This window comes from Festucalex cinctus, chromosome 15 (assembly GCF_051991245.1).
Source record: "Festucalex cinctus isolate MCC-2025b chromosome 15, RoL_Fcin_1.0, whole genome shotgun sequence".
Taxonomy (NCBI): Eukaryota; Metazoa; Chordata; class Actinopteri; order Syngnathiformes; family Syngnathidae; genus Festucalex; species Festucalex cinctus.
The window spans coordinates 25,397,387-25,415,967 of NC_135425.1; the positions used below are offsets into that span (position 1 = coordinate 25,397,387).

The 18,581-nt window shown below is 41.1% G+C and overlaps 7 protein-coding genes across 10 annotated transcripts in view; all 7 read left to right on the top strand.

The window, feature by feature from the left end:
• Positions 1-4,521, top strand: part of LOC144002332 (ceramide transfer protein-like) — a 17,523-nt gene extending 13,002 nt beyond the window's left edge. For both annotated transcript variants that reach the window (XM_077497489.1, XM_077497490.1), the window contains 5 exons: positions 1,851-1,983; positions 2,089-2,159; positions 3,015-3,143; positions 3,260-3,389; positions 3,531-4,521. In XM_077497489.1, coding sequence (XP_077353615.1) covers positions 1,851-1,983; positions 2,089-2,159; positions 3,015-3,143; positions 3,260-3,389; positions 3,531-3,658 — 591 coding nt within the window. In that variant the 3' untranslated portion in view covers positions 3,659-4,521. The remainder of the gene's footprint in view (positions 1-1,850; positions 1,984-2,088; positions 2,160-3,014; positions 3,144-3,259; positions 3,390-3,530) is intronic.
• Positions 4,522-6,359: 1,838 nt separating this feature from the next.
• LOC144002893 (histone H2A-like) lies at positions 6,360-7,570 on the top strand. The gene has a single exon (XM_077498575.1). The coding sequence runs from the start codon at positions 6,378-6,380 to the stop codon at positions 6,765-6,767; it is 390 nt and encodes a 129-aa protein (XP_077354701.1). The 5' UTR covers positions 6,360-6,377; the 3' UTR covers positions 6,768-7,570.
• Positions 7,571-7,875: 305 nt separating this feature from the next.
• LOC144002901 (histone H2B-like) lies at positions 7,876-8,578 on the top strand. Its single transcript, XM_077498583.1, has one exon. It carries the CDS (start codon positions 7,909-7,911, stop codon positions 8,287-8,289), a length of 381 nt encoding a protein of 126 aa, XP_077354709.1. The 5' UTR covers positions 7,876-7,908; the 3' UTR covers positions 8,290-8,578.
• Positions 8,579-9,710: 1,132 nt separating this feature from the next.
• On the top strand, positions 9,711-11,194 carry LOC144002892 (histone H1.3-like). The gene has a single exon (XM_077498574.1). The coding sequence runs from the start codon at positions 10,354-10,356 to the stop codon at positions 10,969-10,971; it is 618 nt and encodes a 205-aa protein (XP_077354700.1). The 5' UTR covers positions 9,711-10,353; the 3' UTR covers positions 10,972-11,194.
• A 373-nt stretch (positions 11,195-11,567) lies between these two features.
• LOC144002441 (histone H3-like) lies at positions 11,568-12,147 on the top strand. Its single transcript, XM_077497665.1, has one exon. It carries the CDS (start codon positions 11,571-11,573, stop codon positions 11,979-11,981), a length of 411 nt encoding a protein of 136 aa, XP_077353791.1. The 5' UTR covers positions 11,568-11,570; the 3' UTR covers positions 11,982-12,147.
• Positions 12,148-12,800: 653 nt separating this feature from the next.
• On the top strand, positions 12,801-13,201 carry LOC144002897 (histone H2A-like). Its single transcript, XM_077498578.1, has one exon. The coding sequence runs from the start codon at positions 12,818-12,820 to the stop codon at positions 13,199-13,201; it is 384 nt and encodes a 127-aa protein (XP_077354704.1). The 5' UTR covers positions 12,801-12,817.
• LOC144002889 (histone H2B 1/2-like) lies at positions 13,052-17,691 on the top strand. 3 transcript variants are annotated; one of them, XM_077498570.1, is made up of 3 exons: positions 13,052-13,197; positions 14,053-14,468; positions 16,156-16,302. In XM_077498570.1, exons 2-3 carry the CDS (start codon positions 14,098-14,100, stop codon positions 16,163-16,165), a joined length of 381 nt encoding a protein of 126 aa, XP_077354696.1. In that variant the 5' UTR covers positions 13,052-13,197; positions 14,053-14,097; the 3' UTR covers positions 16,166-16,302. The 3 variants fall into 3 exon arrangements, with proteins under 3 accessions (XP_077354696.1, XP_077354695.1, XP_077354694.1); XM_077498569.1 differs by lacking the exon at positions 13,052-13,197 and having other exon boundaries at positions 13,225-14,468; XM_077498568.1 differs by lacking the exons at positions 13,052-13,197; positions 14,053-14,468 and adding an exon at positions 15,063-15,528 and having other exon boundaries at positions 16,156-17,691.
• Positions 17,692-18,581: the final 890 nt, after the last annotated feature.

Consider the following 18,581-nt stretch of genomic DNA (forward strand, 5'->3'; position numbering starts at 1 on the left):
GCCTCTGAACTGAAGAAAATGTTTGAAGCAATGGTAGTTACTAAAACAACGGCCAGCAGGTGGCAGCAGAGTATACGAGATTAACCAGGGCCATGTTGAAACCGCCACTTTCCCCTACTGTTTTAAACAGTATATATGTATGTGTATATATATATATATATATATATATATATATATATATATATATATATATATATATATATATATATATATATGTGTGTGTGTGTGTGTGTATGTATTAGGGGTGTCACGATTCGCCAACTCCACGATTCGATTTAAATTTCGATTTTGGGGTCACGATTCGATTTTTTTTTCGATTTTTTTTTTTTTTTTTTTTTTTTTTTTTTCGCTCCCCCACTTTATAACACAGAGGCATATGCTTCTGTAGGCTAAGGCTAGTCTATGATCATTGGTTCTATTCATTGTACAGTAAATCTTATTTCAAAAGATCGGCTACATATAGGTGATGCAATTTCCATATTATTTTTGTGTAAATTTATGTAATATATGATAATTGACATTAGGCAGGAATGATCAAATTCAAAGAATTTATTTACAATATAAAGTTAACCGTCTTGTTCTTACTGAAGTGTAAAATAAAAAATAAAAAAACAAAAAGTCACAGTGGGTGCCTGCCATCTATTGACTGTTTTTGGTTACAACAGTGTGCTGTGCGTTCCTCTTAAAATAATGTGCAATGTGCAACAACAACAAAAAATATATTGTATCCAAAGTCATGGAACAAATACAGCCTGAACAAACTATATCCCAACATTTACAGTTGCTGGGCATACTGTAGCGTGGTTCAAGTACACTAATTAAATGTTTGAATCCAGCGTTTTCCAAGGCTGCAGGTCTGCTGCTATAAATAGACCTATGGATCTGGCGTTTCGCGCGAGCTGAAGTGTGTGGAAGTTTCACTGTAAATGAGGATGAAATAGTTGGTTGGACCGTTGTTTTCCCACTTCTAGTTGAATTTGATAAATCTAAATCTTTGTGATGCCTGCGTAAATGTCCCGTCATGTTTGTCGTGTTTCCCGTTGTTATAGGCTGGCGGCTCGGGCCCGCCGCCGGCTCCGCTCCCCTAGTATGTATGTGTGTGTTTGTGTCGGCTGGTGCCCGTATAATGGTACTTCAGTTTGAATGCGCCAGCGCGACACTCTGATTGGAGGACTGTGCCAGCGCGACGCTATTGTGTATCCGTGTATTATACCCCTATTGGTTATTGTTGTTTCTCCTCCGTTCTGTCAGTTCTGTCAAATGCGGTTATTATTTGTTCACCTTCCACTTTCACTCCCTTGTCAAACCCCTGCCTGAAATTTCAATTAAAACTACTCAGATGTTAAAGTCGACCCGTGTTTATCTACTCTATATTTTCTGTTATTGTGTTACTTCCCTTCCCCTTGACGAGCCGGGCGTAACACCGTGGCCGAGTACAGTACGCGCACATAGCATATCTTGCAACTGTGGTCTTTTTATCGACAACGTGAACGTTGTCGACATAACTCACCGGGAACGCAAAATGTTTCCAAACTGGTGACGAGAGAAGCGGGAGCGGCTTGAAGCACCATTGCTGTGTCTGTCCGCGCTTGCCATCATGACTGCAGGAGAAGTCAGCTAACAAGTGCCGTTAGCTAGTAGCTGAATGGCTGCGTCTCATTTGCCGGTGGCGGCGGTGGCGGCGGTGGCGGCGGGCGCGGGGGGGGGGGGGGGGGCATCGAATCGTGTGTCCTCTCTTCTATTTCGATGCTCGAAATCGTGACGTAATTTCGATCGATTTCGATAAAAAATCGAAATCGTGACACCCTTAATATATATATATAATTTTTTTTCCCCTCCAACTTGTGCAGGTGTACCGGAGGGAGGTGGAGGAGAACGGCATCGTGCTGGACCCGCTCAAGGCCACGCACTCGGTGAAGGGCGTGACGGGGCACGAGGTGTGCCACTACTTCTGGGACACGGCCTACCGCAACGACTGGGAGAGTACGTTTTTTTTTTTTTCTTCACGTTTTCGCAGCTTCCGTGTGAGCTTCGGTTTATGTCTCATTATGACCTCGCTCTCTCCGCCTCTTCCCCCCCCACACACAGCCACCATCGAGAACTTCAACATTGTGGAGACGCTGTCGGAGAACGCCGTCATCGTCTATCAGACGCATAAGGTGTGACCACGCCTCAAATTTGTTAGCGGCTGCTTCGTCGGCTTGAAATGTAAATGCGTTTTCTTAGGCAAGGTTATTTTAGTTAACTAAAACTAACAGAAAAAAAAAATAAAATTCAAAAAACAATTTTCTGAATGAAATAAAATAAAAATGCGAAAGTTTTTTTTTTTTTTTTTTTTAATAAATGAAAACTACATTTTATGTTTACAAAATTAACTAAAACCAACTATAATTATAGCAAAAATGTCCTCTCTTTTAGTCTTTGGTAACTAATTTAATGCATGAACCTTTGGGGATGATTTTGAATATGATTTGAAGTAGATTTATTGTGATATAAACCGGAATAAGGACGTTTGAAAGTGTGTCACACAGAAGCGACATCATCTAGCAGCAGCCAATAGAAAAGCACCTTCAGATGACATCGCTCCATGGTGTTTTTTTTTTTGTTTTTTTTGTTTTTTTTAATAATGCCCACAAGTAATCCACTTTTTTTTTTTTTTTACTAAAACTAAGCATTTGTAAATAACTAAAACTAATAAAAAGTAACAAACACCATGAAAACTAATTTTTAAAAAACAAAACTCAAAACTGAAAAAAAATAAATAAATAATAATAATAATAATAAATATTTTAAAAAAATATATATACATGTATGTTTTGTTTTTTCGTTTTTTCCCTTGGGGTCGAATCCATACAAATTTGAAATGTATTCGAAAGCTTGCGACCTTTTTTTTTTTTTTTTTTTTTTTTTTTTAAATTATACCAAAACTTTTCCCCTCAAAAAAAAAATAAAAAAAAAAATGGCTGCAATGAAATTGAGTAACTAATGTGCCCCCCCCCCCCCCCCCCCCGCAGAGGGTGTGGCCCGCCTCCCAGCGTGACGTTCTTTACTTGTCGGCCATGCGCAAGATGGTGGCCAGCAACGAGAGCGACCCCGACACTTGGCTTGTGTGTAACTTTTCCGTGGACCACCACGACGCGCAGGTGAGAGGCGGGTGCCGAGGGGGCGGAACGTCGTCCTCTTTTTGCCGCACATGTACACACACACTGCTTTATTTTTATTTTATTTACTTTTAATTTAATTTAATTTAATTTTTTAGCCGAGTAGCCGCTGCGTGCGCGCCAAGATCAACATCGCCATCATCTGCCAGACCCTGGTTAGTCCACCAGAGGGCGACAAAGAGATCAGCAGAGACAACGTGCTGTGTAAAATCACATACGTGGCCAACGGTTGGTAACAAACCTAAACACGCCTTGTGCAATTATGTTGTACGTCACTCAAAAACATACAACTGTGTTTATGTAGTATTGCAAGTTCATTTTCTTGAATTTCCCGTCCCAAAATTGAAGCGTTTGTCTTGTTGTGTGCAGTGAATCCCGGAGGCTGGGCGCCGGCTTCAGTGCTGCGGGCAGTGGCCAAGAGAGAGTACCCCAAGTTCCTGAAGCGTTTCACCTCCTACGTGCAGGAGAAGACCGCCGGCAAGCCCATCCTGTTCTGATCCGCCCTCGCACCATCACACAACTTCTTTCTTGTTCAGGCCACACTGAGGAAGATGAAAACAAAAAAACAAAAAACAAAACTGCAACTTTGATACTGTTAGTGTTGTAAATATTACTTATACTGTTACTCCAGTTCCTGGATTGGCTGGCAACCATTTCAGGGTGTAACCCCGCCTACTGCCTGAAGTCGCGACCCTTGTGAGGAAAAGCGACAAAGAAAATGGATGGATGGATTACCCCATTTTTTAATTCTTATTTGGAGGGAGTGAAAAAAAATTTGAAAGCAGTCTTATCTAAAGAAAAAGTTCAAAGATTGCAGTTTTTTCTCAAAGAAATATAAGTATTTTTACAGGTATTAATCCAGTCTTTTCTGCCAAGTTGTTTTTTTCTCAAACAAAAAACAAACAAAAATCTCAAACAAATACAACTTTTCTTGTAAGTTTTTTTTTTTTTTTGCTTTGCTAAAAGCAACGTTTCCTCCAAGTCCAACTTTTTCTTGAAAAATAAATCAACATTTTCTATCCTAGGTTTTTTTTTTGTCTAAAAAGTGACAATTTTCACAAATAAATACTACAATTTTTTATTTTATTTTTTTGCTCTGACAGAAGCAACTTTTTCCAAACCGTCCAACATTTTCTTAAAAACAAAATCAACATTTTCTGTCCTAGTCTCCCCCCAGAAAATAAATAAATAAATAAAGTGACATTTTTCTCAGATAAATTTCAGACATAATTTTTTGAAAAATCTTATTTTCAAGAGTTTTCAAATGTATTTTTTTTTTCTTGAAAATTTTTTTTTTTGCTTTGATAAAAGCAATTTTCCTCCGTCCAACTTTTTCTTGAAAATAAATCAATATTTTCTATTTTTTCTTGGCTAAAAGGTGACAATTTTCCTCAAATAAATACTACAAATTTCTTTATTTCTTATTAAGAAGAAAACATTTTCTGTCATAGTCTCCCCCCCAGAAAAAAAAGTGACATTTTTCTCAGATGAATTTCAGACATAATTTCTTGAGAAAAAAAAAGAAGATTTTTCAAATGTAATTTTATTTTTTTATTTTTTCCTTGAACATTTTTTTTCTGGGGAAAAATAATCTAATCTTGAGAAAAAAAGTTTAAATAAACTTTATTGATGATAAACAACTTCTACAAAAAAGACTTAATAAAAAAAAAAAAGTACTTGAAAGAAATCTATAAAATCAAATCAACCAATCAATCAAATGTAATCTATCAGTGTGAGCCTAATACCACTTGGTATGATTGCCATCCAGCAGGATTCGTCCCCAGCAGTCAATCTGCCCCCCGCAGTGGCACCCAGTTGTGTCGTGTGTCACGACACGTTTCAGATTGCCCGGTCACTAGATGCAAAGTGCATTGAAGCGGCGTGTACGTATGTTCTATAAATTGTAAAAAAAAAAAAAAAAGAGCTCTAAAGAAGAGACAAATCTTTGCTATCAGACTGTTTTCAACCTAAAACTTTCTTTGCTACGTGTCAGATTTATTAGTTTGTAATAGTTATGAAGAACACTGAGGGGGACCGTCTTGATGAACTGCAGACCCCTATGACGTAAGGCTGCTTATCCCGCTAATGAACGCGCCTGATTTTTTTTTTTTTCAGCGCAGAGGGCGGGACGAGCCCACCGAAAATTGTAAGCGTGTCGCAAAGACTTGTCGATTGAGGCCGCGCCTAGCCCAAAATGCCTTAGTGGGTTAGTTCGAGGGGAGGTGACGAGAATTTGACACCTATGACGTCACTAGACAAGTGCTCATTTATTGACAAATGAACCTTTCGAACAGTTGTTAAAATGTTCCCATAATGGCACTGTTGAATTTTTGTGGATCAACATTTCCAGCAAGTAGCTTCAATGACGACCTATCGCTAGCAGTTAGCTGCTTGAATGTACGTGCAGTACAGACTAATGCTTTGAAAACTTCAAAATACTGTGACCATATTTCCCAAGAGAAATAAAAACATTTGACAAAAAACACTGGACAATGCGAGTGTCATTGTTTGAGATTTTAAAACACAAAATAAATGTGCAATGCTTTCAAATGTGTACTTTTATGGCTTTTACTTCCTGGTTGAACATTATTTTAAATGAAAAGTGAGCTGGGGAGTGAACAAGGCATATTGTTTCATGCACACAATTTTTTTTTTCCCCTATAAGAAAAAAAGTCTTTTAAATCATGCAACTTTTTCATCTTGAAAAAGAAAACCTTTCTAGTTACTTTAAAAACAAATGCATTTAAAAAAATTAATTCGTTGAAAAAAAAAAACCATGGCTTTTTTTTATTTTTTTCCCCTTGGTTTTACGCTGTATCAACGATACCAGGTTGGTGAGTACACGTGACGCAACTCATCGGTCATGTGATTATCTTGAAACCGGCTTCTTTTTTTTTTTTTTTTTTGCATGTGTAGACAGGTTGTCCTTTTTTTTTTTTTTTTTTTTTTTTTTTACAAAGTAATAGCTTTCCAGGTCATTTAATGAATAGAATATTTGTATAAAATACCTCTCCATCAAAACTATGATAACAAAAAAGGCACAAAATGGGTCGTTTCCGCAAAGGGGAGAGGCTTCGTTTTTTAGCTCGTTGCTGATTGGACAACCGATTTCACGCACCATGTGGCCAATCACCGAGCAGCACGCCTGCTTATAAATACACTGCGTCTTCTTGGCCAACAGTACACAGTCAAAATTAAATCACAACATATCGAATTATGAGCGGAAGAGGAAAAACCGGCGGCAAGGTCAAGGCAAAGGCCAAGTCTCGTTCTTCACGTGCGGGTCTTCAATTCCCGGTCGGTCGCGTCCACAGACTGCTCCGCAAAGGCAACTATGCCCAGCGCACTGGTGCCGGCGCTCCCGTCTACCTGGCGGCGGTACTCGAGTACCTGACCGCCGAGATCCTCGAGTTGGCCGGCAACGCTGCCCGCGACAACAAGAAGACCAGAATCATCCCCCGTCACCTGCAGCTGGCGGTCCGCAACGACGAGGAGCTCAACAAACTTCTGGGCGGCGTCACCATCGCTCAGGGCGGCGTGTTGCCCAACATCCAGGCGGTTCTTCTTCCCAAGAAGAGTGAGAAAGCCAACACCAAGACGAAGTAGAACTAGAACAACTTCACGCTTTCTACGCAACCCACAAAGGCTCTTTTAAGAGCCACCCAATCACGTCACAAAAGAGGACATGATTCCTTAATTCTTTTTCATTTGTTTTGATGCTGTACAATAATGTAGGTTAATTTAAGGAAAGTGTTAACACTTATAAATGTGTAATGACATTAAACTCAATTACGTTTCTTTTCAAGTGGTTTACGTTTTTTTAAAAAAATGGTGTATGAGTTAAAAAGAACAGTTTTAGAGCTGTCCAGTTCAAAATAAAGGAACTACAAATTTGACATACTGAATATTATGTTTTACATTTCGGGCCACTTCAATAACACCGTAGTAGGATATAATGGCCTTCAAAGACTATTTCGTGTATATTTAACTTACTCTAAAATGGAACGTTAATACATTTGATTTGAAAAACAAAAATACTTCTTTGTGACGTATTTTGCGCTAAGTAAAGCTCCTCCCATCTAAGTTTGCGTCAACTGTTGTTGCTCTTTCAGGTCCGCAAGCAAGAAAGGTCGCCCTCAGTGTTCAAGTCATTCTAAAGCAGTCTAACTATGACGATTGTAATAGAGCTCAGCAGGTCTGAAGGTCTGGGCAATGATTATTTATACTACTATGTATGATTTGATAGAAAATAATACAAATAAAATAATTGTTTCAAACTATTATAATGGCTGTGTGAGACTGTGGAAAACCAGGTCATTGAATTTTGTACGTTTTAAATGATTGTGCACTCTTTAATAACAATGCTTGCTTGTTATATACTTGGTATTTGAATCTGTCTGTAAATGATGTGAAACCAAATAAAGTTCAGTAAAAAACGGAATGTGGCGCTGGTACAGTGGTATTTGCAAGTCATGAACACGTAAAACAAAAAGGATCACGTGGGTAATTGTCAGCCAATCAAAATGTGGCGTTGGCGCAGTCATATTTACATTAGTTGAACTTGGGGGGGAGGGGGGATCGTTGAAACAGCTCACGCGAGCAACCACTATCAGCCAATCAAGAGGTGGCGTTTGCACAGTTAACCAATAGAAAAGAGGCGTTGGCACAGCTTTATGTAAATGAACGGGCTATAAAGTGTATTAGCTCGGTAGTTGCTCATACTACAGTGTTTTGAGCTTCTGCAGTCATGCCTGAACCCGCCGCCAAATCATCAGCTCCCAAGAAGGGCTCCAAGAAAGCCGTCACCAAGTCGGCCGGCAAGCCCGGCAGGAAACGAAGGAGCAAGAGAAAGGAGAGCTACGCCATCTACGTGTACAAGGTGCTGAAGCAGGTCCACCCGGACACCGGCATCTCGTCCAAGGCGATGAGCATCATGAACTCGTTCGTCAACGACATCTTCGAGCGCATCGCATCCGAGGCTTCCCGTCTGGCTCACTACAACAAGCGCTCCACCATCACCTCCAGGGAGATCCAGACCGCCGTGCGTCTCCTGCTGCCCGGCGAGCTGGCCAAGCACGCCGTGTCCGAGGGAACCAAGGCCGTCACCAAGTATACCAGCTCCAAGTGATTTGTTCCAGCATGATCACCAAACCAACGGCTCTTTTAAGAGCCACCCACTTTCTCTCAAGAGTATGCAGTCTTTTAGTTGTAGAATAAATTTCAGTTTTTGTTGTGGATGTTCCTATGGGTATGTTGTAACGCAGGGTGGCTGATAGGTCTTGGAAAAAATACGGGAGAGCATATTTTATATTACATATAAAACCAAGCAAAGTGGTTGACTACAGTTATTGAAAATTCCTCACGTTTCTCAGTTCAGGGTTTTACAATTTAAAGATATAAAGTGTGCCATGGGAAAATGTTTGTCGCTTTTTTTTTTTTTCCCCCTCAAATGGCAGGTAATCTGCCTGACGACAGTGTTACACATCACACCTGGTCTTCCCACAGTTTTTACACAGACAGCAGTAATAGTTTGGGGGTGTATTTTCTATCGAGCCATACATAAGTTAACCATTTTGAAACCATATGGGGATTGGAGAGGTGAGTTCTCTCAATTCCCGTTGACTTTGTTGCATCGTATAAACGGTGTCATGACTGTTTGGTTTTATTTGACTTTATTTGAACTGATGTAATCAGCAGCTAGTTTCAACTGGTCAGAAGCTATGTGATGTCAGGAATCTTTAATCTCTTTGTCTGGTCAACAGTCAATCAGATAATTCCATGTCAGTCACATGTCTGGCCACAGCCAATCAGATCCATTCGCTGTCTACGTAAGTCTGACAGAAGTGTGCTGGTGCCGGTTTATTTCAATGATGCCTTTCTCGTTATTTCTGGTCTCGTCAAGTTAGATCCACGCCTTGATTTCAACTGCAATTTATGTTGCATTGCATGTAAATGGCTCTTGTTTATGACTATTCAAAATAGTATTTGTAGATGGTGTATAAACCTGACAGTATTACTAAAAGCTGTTGTAAACCAAAGCAGACATGAACATCACATATAACCACTGCTATCACATTTACAGTGTGGAGTTGGATACAAAAGTCATTTTTGCATGTTTAACTAAATGCATCAGGCACTTGATAAGCAAATATTCTTTATTCATAATCTATATAAAACTAGTTGACAAAATGTGCCATGTTAGGGAATGCAAGTCGCAAGATGACAATTATATAATAGGTTATTCTTTGTGTGCTATAAATGTACATGGTAGAACGGACCTTGTGACAAGTCCTGATCTTAATCCACCAAAAAAGGCAAAAAATAAAATAAAAAATAAACTAAAAAGCCATAAAACAGGCTGCAACGGATGCTCAGTAGGCATGAACCAACATAGGACAAATACATCAGTTGCATAAGATTAAAATGTGTTAAATAAATTAACTTTTTTTTAATGTTTTTTTTTATATGTTTGAGGAAAAGAGCAGAAAATTACATTAGTTTGCAATTTTTTTTAATCATGTCCAACCGAAATTTGAGTACCCCCCCCCCCCCCCACACACACACACACACATACATATTTGTAGTTGCACTTTAATATGAGTAAAATAAAAGTATTTTACACATAATGGGACACCATGAGTATGAAGAAAGTTTGAATTATTGCCGTCATGCAAAGTATTATTGAAGCACTGCATGAAAAACTGGAGTGTGCTTGCCGCCATCACAAAACGTTGTCTTACTCCGAAACGACGACCAAAATTTAGATTTTGGCCCCTTGACCACCTTGACAAAAATGTTTTGTAAATCTGTAAAACAACCGTTTTTGATCTGCGAGCGATTTTCAACATTTTAGAGGTTAAACAAGAGAGGAAAGTCAGACAGCCTCGTTGCTCGCACCAATGAAGATGTGCCCTTTGGAGGCTCTGCAAGATAAACGAAGCACGTCAACGAACTGTAAACAATTTCAAAATGGATACTTACTTGTTTTGTATCACTTCAAGTGATATTTGGTATTTAAGTTAGTTTCCATTGTGATTTTTCACCTTTTTACGTGTGCGAAGAAAGCACAAGCGTGTCTGCTGGCGGACTGCTTGACTCTTTACGGTTCTCATGTCGGTTTTAAGTACCGCCTCGGAGCCTGGCAGCAGCATTTTTTCTCACGAGTCTTGAGTCTGACACCAAAATTACGAAAATGGCAGAAGTTGCTCCAGCTCCAGCTCCAGTGGCGGCGACGAAAAGCGGCACCAAGAAGAAGGCGGCGCCCAAGCCCAAATCGCCTGGACCCAGCGCCAGCGAGCTCATCCTCGAAGCGGTGGCCGCGTCCAATGAACGCAATGGCGTCTCCCTGGCCGCCCTCAAGAAGCATCTGGTCAACAAAGGTTACGACGTGGACAAGAACAAAGCTCGTCTGAAGACGGTCATCAAAAGCATGGTGGCCAAAGGGACTCTTGTCCAGACCAGCGGTACCGGCGCTTCCGGCTCTTTCAAGATGAACAAGACGGAAGGGAAGGCGAAGAAGGCTCCTGCAACGTCTGTGAAGAAGGCAAGTAAGCCCGCTACCAAGAAAGCCACCAAGGCGACGCCCAGCAAAGTCAAGAAGTCCGCAAAGAGTACCGCTAAGGCGGCGGTAACTAAAAAATCTCCCGCGACAAAGACGACTTCTGCCGCTAAGAAGACTTCTGCAGCTAAGAAGGCTACTGCAGCCAAGAAAGCCGCCGCGGTCAAGAAAGCCCCCGCGGCCAAGAAGGCTCCGGCCAAAAAGGCCTCCAAGCCCAAAGTAGTAAAGAAGACTACACCCAAGAAGAAGTAATTCAACTCTCATCAACACAAACGGCTCTTTTAAGAGCCACCACATTTACTTTTAAAGAGCAATATTTCTCCTTTACATACTATGAACTTCCATAGTATGAAGTGTCACATTAAATAAACAACTACTCGTAACGAAACAATTTTAAACAACTTTGTTTACCTGCAGTACAACGGGACAACAGTGTGTGGCAGCAAAGTACGTAGTTATTCAACACAGTTGTAAAATAAAAATACTCACTTCTATTACTCTACGTATGTTGTTTTTAAAATGTGATATAAAATTTTAGAATGTAATTAATTGTATTGTTTTTTTTTCCCAATCACTAATTTGCTTTGAGTATCAACGTGCTTCTACCATAAAAAGGGACCGTGTTCCACTTTAGTAATTTACAACATATCTAGCTAGCGCATTTCCTTCATTCAACGTTTACTAGCCGTTCGTCAGTAGTGGTTGCTGATTGGTTCGATTTAAATTCAAATCGTCCAATGGTAAAACAGCTTTCGCGCGCGCGCTTACTTAAACGCACCAATCAGCGCTGTCTCGCCCGTATAAAATTCGCTGCTCCGCGAGCTTCGGTTATTCGAACTACTTGAGCAAAGATGGCAAGAACCAAGCAAACCGCTCGCAAGTCTACTGGAGGCAAAGCCCCAAGGAAGCAGTTGGCCACCAAGGCGGCCCGCAAGAGCGCACCGGCCACCGGCGGTGTCAAGAAGCCTCACCGCTACAGGCCCGGCACCGTAGCTCTCCGTGAGATCCGCCGCTACCAGAAGTCCACCGAGCTGCTCATCCGCAAGTTACCCTTCCAGCGTTTGGTCAGGGAGATCGCTCAGGATTTCAAGACCGACCTTCGCTTTCAGAGCTCGGCCGTCATGGCGCTCCAGGAGTCCAGCGAGGCGTATCTGGTGGGTCTGTTTGAGGACACCAACTTGTGCGCCATCCACGCCAAGCGGGTGACCATCATGCCCAAAGACATCCAGCTGGCCCGCAGAATCCGCGGGGAGAGGGCATAAGCCACATCAACACGACCCAACAACGGCTCTTTTAAGAGCCACCACCTTTGCAACTAAATGAGACGATTCCTACATAATGCGTGACATGTGTATGATTATGCAAATATTGGAATTAAACATAACTTTAGTAAAAGTGTACCATTTATAAATTAATCTCTTATGAAACCACATAACCGCTAACACTTTTGAATGGAAGGGGTTATGAGGGTGTAATTTGAAATGAACCGGAAATTCTTAACCCAACATTTCTACCGGAAATGAGCTGCTGTGTAGTGTATTACTCCATACTCCAATTTCAAGTTTAAATCTTTACCATGAGGGTATTTGTTTTGATAAGTCCCATTCAATCATTATCAGTTGAATCATTGTAATGTCATTTGAGTATCAGCATACTACTGTATTATGATAAATGACTTGCAAGTATTTCGATGCTTTAAAAGCTCGCTCTGTTATTAATTTTAGCTCAATAAAGCAAGACACCTGTGATGAACCAATACAAAGTAGGATTGTAGATCAGATCGCCGTGTAATTTGACAAATTAAGGAATTATATTTTACACGTCACATACGAAAACAGCCCAACATTACACAAAAGAAAGCAGCCAAGCGACAAACGTAGCTTGTTACTGATTGGACAACCGTTTCCCCGCATGAACTGGCCAATCACTCTCCATCCACAAGAGAGCAGCCACGCGGCAATTGTAGCTCTTTGCTGATTGGACAACCGTTTCCCCGCAGCAGTTAGCCAATCATTGAACAGCAGCAGTGTGTATAAGTACCCCCTACTGTCGAAGGAGTGTTAGATACTTTCGAAGTTGCACTACTGAGGTTGTGAAAATGAGCGGCAGAGGAAAAACTACCGGCAAGGCCCGAGCAAAGGCCAAGACTCGTTCGTCCCGTGCGGGACTTCAGTTCCCCGTGGGTCGTGTCCACAGGCTGCTCCGCAAAGGCAACTACGCCCAGCGCGTCGGCGCAGGCGCGCCCGTCTACTTGGCGGCGGTGCTGGAGTACTTGACCGCAGAGATTCTGGAGTTGGCCGGCAACGCCGCCCGCGACAACAAGAAGACGAGAATCATCCCGCGTCACTTGCAACTCGCGGTCCGCAACGACGAGGAGCTCAACAAACTTCTCGGCGGTGTCACAATCGCTCAGGGCGGCGTTCTACCCAATATCCAGGCCGTGCTTTTGCCAAAGAAGGCCGAAAAAGTTGGCAAAAAGTAAACTTTAGTTACTATAAAAACAAAACGGCTCTTTTAAGAGCCACTCACACTTCTGAAAGAGTATTTCCACCTGCCTTTTCCTATTGATGACAATGAACGAAACTAATGTAGGCTAAGGCCATAATATTTACCCAAATGAAGCTGGACAATGTGGGGAATCCCCAGCCTGGGGATGTTCTGAAAGTATCGGACAGGAGCCAATGTTTAGTAGTTTACTACTGTAGTGTTGGGTTTATAAAATAGCTTAAAAAATATATATTTCTGAGAGGTATTTTAAGTACATTTTCAACTTCACATGATACAGTAGGTAGTACCTACCTAGCTGTTGCATGATCAAAATGTCATTGAACATACACAGGTCTGTTAATGTATTATTTTGTAATACAAGTCAAAGTAGTTTGAAACCATTATTTCCCAAAGTCATCATTAGTACATTATGTCCAACAGCAAAATGAGTAAACAAAAAAGGGGGAAGAAAAAGTATCGTACAGAGTAATTAATAAAATGCGCAATATTGTTTACAGTAAATAAAACAGTATATACGACAGGAGAGCCAAACAAAAATACAGTAAAGTGTTTATTGTAAACTCCTTGACGGATTCAAATTGATAATTACAAAAAATCAATTAACAATTGTGATTCCAATGTTGATAACTTAAGAACCAAAAATTAAAGACATCATGGAGTTCAAATAACCCATTTCTGAAAGAACGTAACCTCCACTGAGCCGTTGAACACGTCACAAAGGAAATGTGGCGTTATTTGCTCTCAGCCAATCAAAAAGTTGCGCTGGCACAGTCCTATTTGCATGAGAGCCTCTATAAGAGCCCTGCCTCTGCTTTCATTCCTTAGTTCGGATCAGAAGTTCCGTGTCAGAGTTAAGAGCGCTAAATCGCCATGCCTGAACCCGCAAAGACCGTGTCGAAGAAGGGCTCCAAGAAAGCCGTCACCAAGGCTCCTGGCAAGCCCGGCAGGAAAAGAAGGAGCAAGAGAAAGGAGAGCTACGCCATCTACGTGTACAAGGTGCTGAAGCAGGTCCACCCGGACACCGGCATCTCGTCCAAGGCGATGAGCATCATGAACTCGTTCGTCAACGACATCTTTGAGCGCATCGCATCCGAGGCTTCTCGTCTGGCTCATTACAACAAGCGCTCCACCATCTCATCCAGGGAGATCCAGACCGCCGTGCGTCTCCTTCTGCCTGGCGAGTTGGCCAAACACGCCGTGTCTGAGGGGACCAAGGCCGTCACCAAGTACACCAGCTCCAAGTAATTTTGCTCCAGCATGATCAACAACAACGGCTCTTTTAAGAGCCACCCACTTTCCTCTTAAAGCGTATGCGTTCCATTAGTTCAGCATATTCCGTGAAATAACTGATTTATAGTTGTATCACTACTATTGATTAAACATCTTTATTGGTAAAATTGTCTCCTTCATTTATATAACTTTCAAATTGCATTAACTGTCATAAAGCTCTTTAAAGAAACAAAACAAACATTATCTACAGTACAATGACAACAACCCTCCCACTTTTAATGTTTGATGCAGTTTAAGAGGACATAACCTGTCTCCTTTCAACGGTTGATCGGGGACACATACAAAACATTGATCACATGACGTTCCGTACGTTTGCGACACTTTAGTGGAGATTTCGTAACAGTGGTCTAATCGTTAAGCACGGTTTTGCTTTTTTTTTTTTTTTTCCCCATATAATTGAACTTCAGGTTTTGGAGTCTCAAATTGGTTTGCAGCCGTATGTATGCGTCTCATTTTGTTTAAAGTATTTGGGTCTTCATAGTCAATTTATTTGTCCAAGTGGACTTGCCGTACATTTTGCGTCGATGCTGTACTTCCGCATACGTTTATTTTTTTTAATGTAATCACAATCACTCGATCGTTCTTCCTGAACGTTTTGCGTTGGATAAAGCGGAACTATGTGTGTATCATTGTATGTTCCTACACGGATGTGTTGTAGGGGTAAACATGGCAAGCAAGATACAAAGACACGTACATAGTTAAGCTAGCATTGATTGCAGCTCGTCCGTTTGTTGGCGCAGCCGTCGCTGATTACATTTTTTTGTGTGTCCGGTTTAACTCGTCTTGCACGTTAAAGATTTTCGAACTTACCCAAGCTTCTTTTAGTTTCGCTTCTCTTTTAGCTTAGCTTGCTAGCCGCTAACAATTGGAGACGCGTTTGCTACCAACCGGTTGCTCAGCAGTATGTGTGAAAAGTGCGGTTATCGTGTGACAAAATGTTTGCAGTAACGGAAATAAAGTACGAGGAGGAACTTTGTGGAACAAAAGAGGAGAGCGGTCGACAAAGGGCAGGTTTGCTCATTACTTACTCTCATTTCTTTAGTCAGTAACTTCAACTTTTTTTTCCTTTTACCTCCTTTTGCATGCTATAAACGCGTCTCATGTTAAAAAAACAAAAAAAACAAACACGTTGTACATGTTTTGAACACGAATACAGAAATAAATTGTAATCAGAAAATGTATCAAAGATACAACGCGTTTTGTAGTTTGCAGACCCCTTGGATTTCATTAAATAATTGACATAAAAAAAAAAAAAAAACAACCATTGCAAACAAAATAATTTAGTCAAGGCTCCTTTTGTAATTCATGCAAGTGCTGTACAGAAATGTGCGTGCCTCAAACACTGAACATTTGAGCCCTGTATGGAATAATTAATGAGCGGCCATTTTCAGACGTCGATTTCAGTCGACAGCAGGGGGCGGTGCTGCATGAAATGTCAGCATCTTTGGATGGCGGAAAAGCAGGGGGATTGAATCGATGAATTCGTTTTTCAACCAGCGCAATATTAATTAATTAGAATGCCGTGTTTTGACTAGCAGGGCCACATAGGACAACTCGACTTTTAAGTCCACTTGAAACATAAATGCAGTATAAACAATACAATACATAAATATACTTTTGTCTTCTTGTGTCCTCCAGACATCACTGAAAAATGTCTTCACACCGAGCTGCAGCAGACAGAGTTCTCTGACCGTCAAGTGGACGATGACTTGGAGCCTCATCAAATTAAAGAGGAGGAGCAACCGCAGCCCCCCAACATAAAAAAAGAGGAGGAGCCGTCACCTCCATACATTAAAGAGGAGGAGGATTTTACAGAGTTGCCAGTGACCCGTGTCCACTTGAAACCTAAAGATGAAAGATATGAGGACAGCGGAGGGGCGGGGCCTCCAAGGAGCATCTCAAGGCAACAAACGACAAGAGAAGGCGTTGAAGACCACTGTGCTCCAATATCAGATAGTGACGGCGCAGCATCACAGTCTCCTAACACTGATGATGATGACGATGATGAACAGTCTGAAGGTGATACAAGTCGCACTGATTACCACCGGAAATGCTCGCATTGCGGGAAAGCTGCTGTGTACGAGCGTGTTTTGAAAACGCGTGCGAAATCCTACACAGGAGAAAAAGCTTTTGCCTGCTCGCGCTGCCGACAAACATTCTCCCAGACGGGAAACTCGGAATCACACGCAGGAAAGAAACGTTTTGCCTGCTCAGTTTGCGGTAAAACGTTCTCAACAAGGGGATATGTGAAATTTCACACGCAAACGCACACCGGTAAGAAAGCATTTGCCTGCTCGGTTTGCGGCCGAAGATTCTTTCAAAAGGTGCACTTGAAGTCGCACGCGAGAACGCACACGGGAGAGAAACCTTTTGCGTGCTCGTTCTGCGACCAACGATTCTCTTCCAAAGGGAATTTACGAGTACACACGAGAATTCACACGGGAGAGAAACCTTTTGCCTGTTCGGTTTGCGGTCAGCGGTTCTCCGAGAGCCGCGTCTTGACGACGCACGCGAGGACGCACACCGGAGAGAAACCTTTTGCCTGCTCGAACTGTAATAAGAGCTTCTCGACAAAGACCAACTTGAAAACGCACGCGAGGACGCACACCGGAGAGAAACCGTTTTCCTGCTTAGAATGCGGTCAAAGGTTCTCCGAGAGGGGAACGTTGATGACGCACGCAAGGACGCATACTGGAGAGAAACCTTTCGCCTGCTTAGAATGTGGCAAAAGATTCTCTCAGAAAGGGAACTTAAAGCGGCACACGAGAGCACACAGTGGAGAGAAACCTGACGCACGCTAAATGGGTGGCTAAAGATTCTCAAGGAACGATTAACTCATTCACTGCCAGCCATTTTAGAAAATGTCAAATTTTTCAATACCCAGGCGATATTACGTTCAATAATTATTTATAAATAAAATCCACCAAATGACAGAATCGACTCCCCACTTTTTGCCCCGTCCCGTTGACAGTAGAAAAATGTAGGTTTGCCAAAATAGCCATTTCTCCCATGGACTCTGAAACTGTGTTTATTTCGTATAAAATGGGGCAATGATGTCATCAACCAGTGGTTGGGCATCAGTAAAGTTGTTTCCAAGTTTGACATTTACAGTAGGGATGTCACAAATAAGGACAATATCGTGATATCGCGATATTAAAACTGCCACAATATCGTCGAACACATTTGTTAAAAAAAAAAAGTCAGGTTGATTTCCATTTGTGCTGTTCTAGCACCCTCTAGTGGCTAGTTTATTAGTGCTATTTAAGGACAGGCAGTGTGGTCAAAAAATATCTTGCAAGTATGGGGTTAAGAGTGATTCATTATTTTATTTTTATTTTTAAATGACACTTAACATAATTTGCATTCTTGAATTATATCTACCATCTTGTGTTTTTGTATTCGATGTACAAGTGTTGATACTTTAGCACTTGTGCTAAAAGCAAAAACCTGGAGAAATATTGACTGTGACAAGATAAGAAGAGTGTAAATGTGATCCTGAATAAAATACACATTTTCAAACATTATTCTTTTGTGAGCATGGAGTCGAAACGCACTAGATAAGTTACTTCCTTTGAGTTCAATCAAGGCTCAACTTCGTTCTTGTTTGTTTGTTTGTTTGTTTGTTTGTTCTTGGGTTTCAACAGACATTTCATGTCGTCTACATGTCTTGCACATATAAACAACAACAACAATGCCGTCAGAACTAAGAGAAAAAAAGTGAATCTAAGATCAATTTAGCACACAAAATAAAGAGGCTTTACAATGAACAATTAAGAAATTAAATGACAAATATTGATCTCATTGGCCACATTCACTAGGAATAATAGAAAATCACGTCTTCTGGACAAGCTTCTTCCTTGTCATCCACCTGTGCATCAATTAACAGTGTCCCTTAGCAACGTATGATGGAACAAAAAGTAGGTTCCCCTTTTCAATAACTAAAATCAAATGAGATGATCTTAATATTCTGACTTATTTGAATTTTACATAAAATAATGACTGTATTTATTGTTCTTTTACAACCAAATCACAACTATGAAAAAATCAAGTCAATAAAATGAACG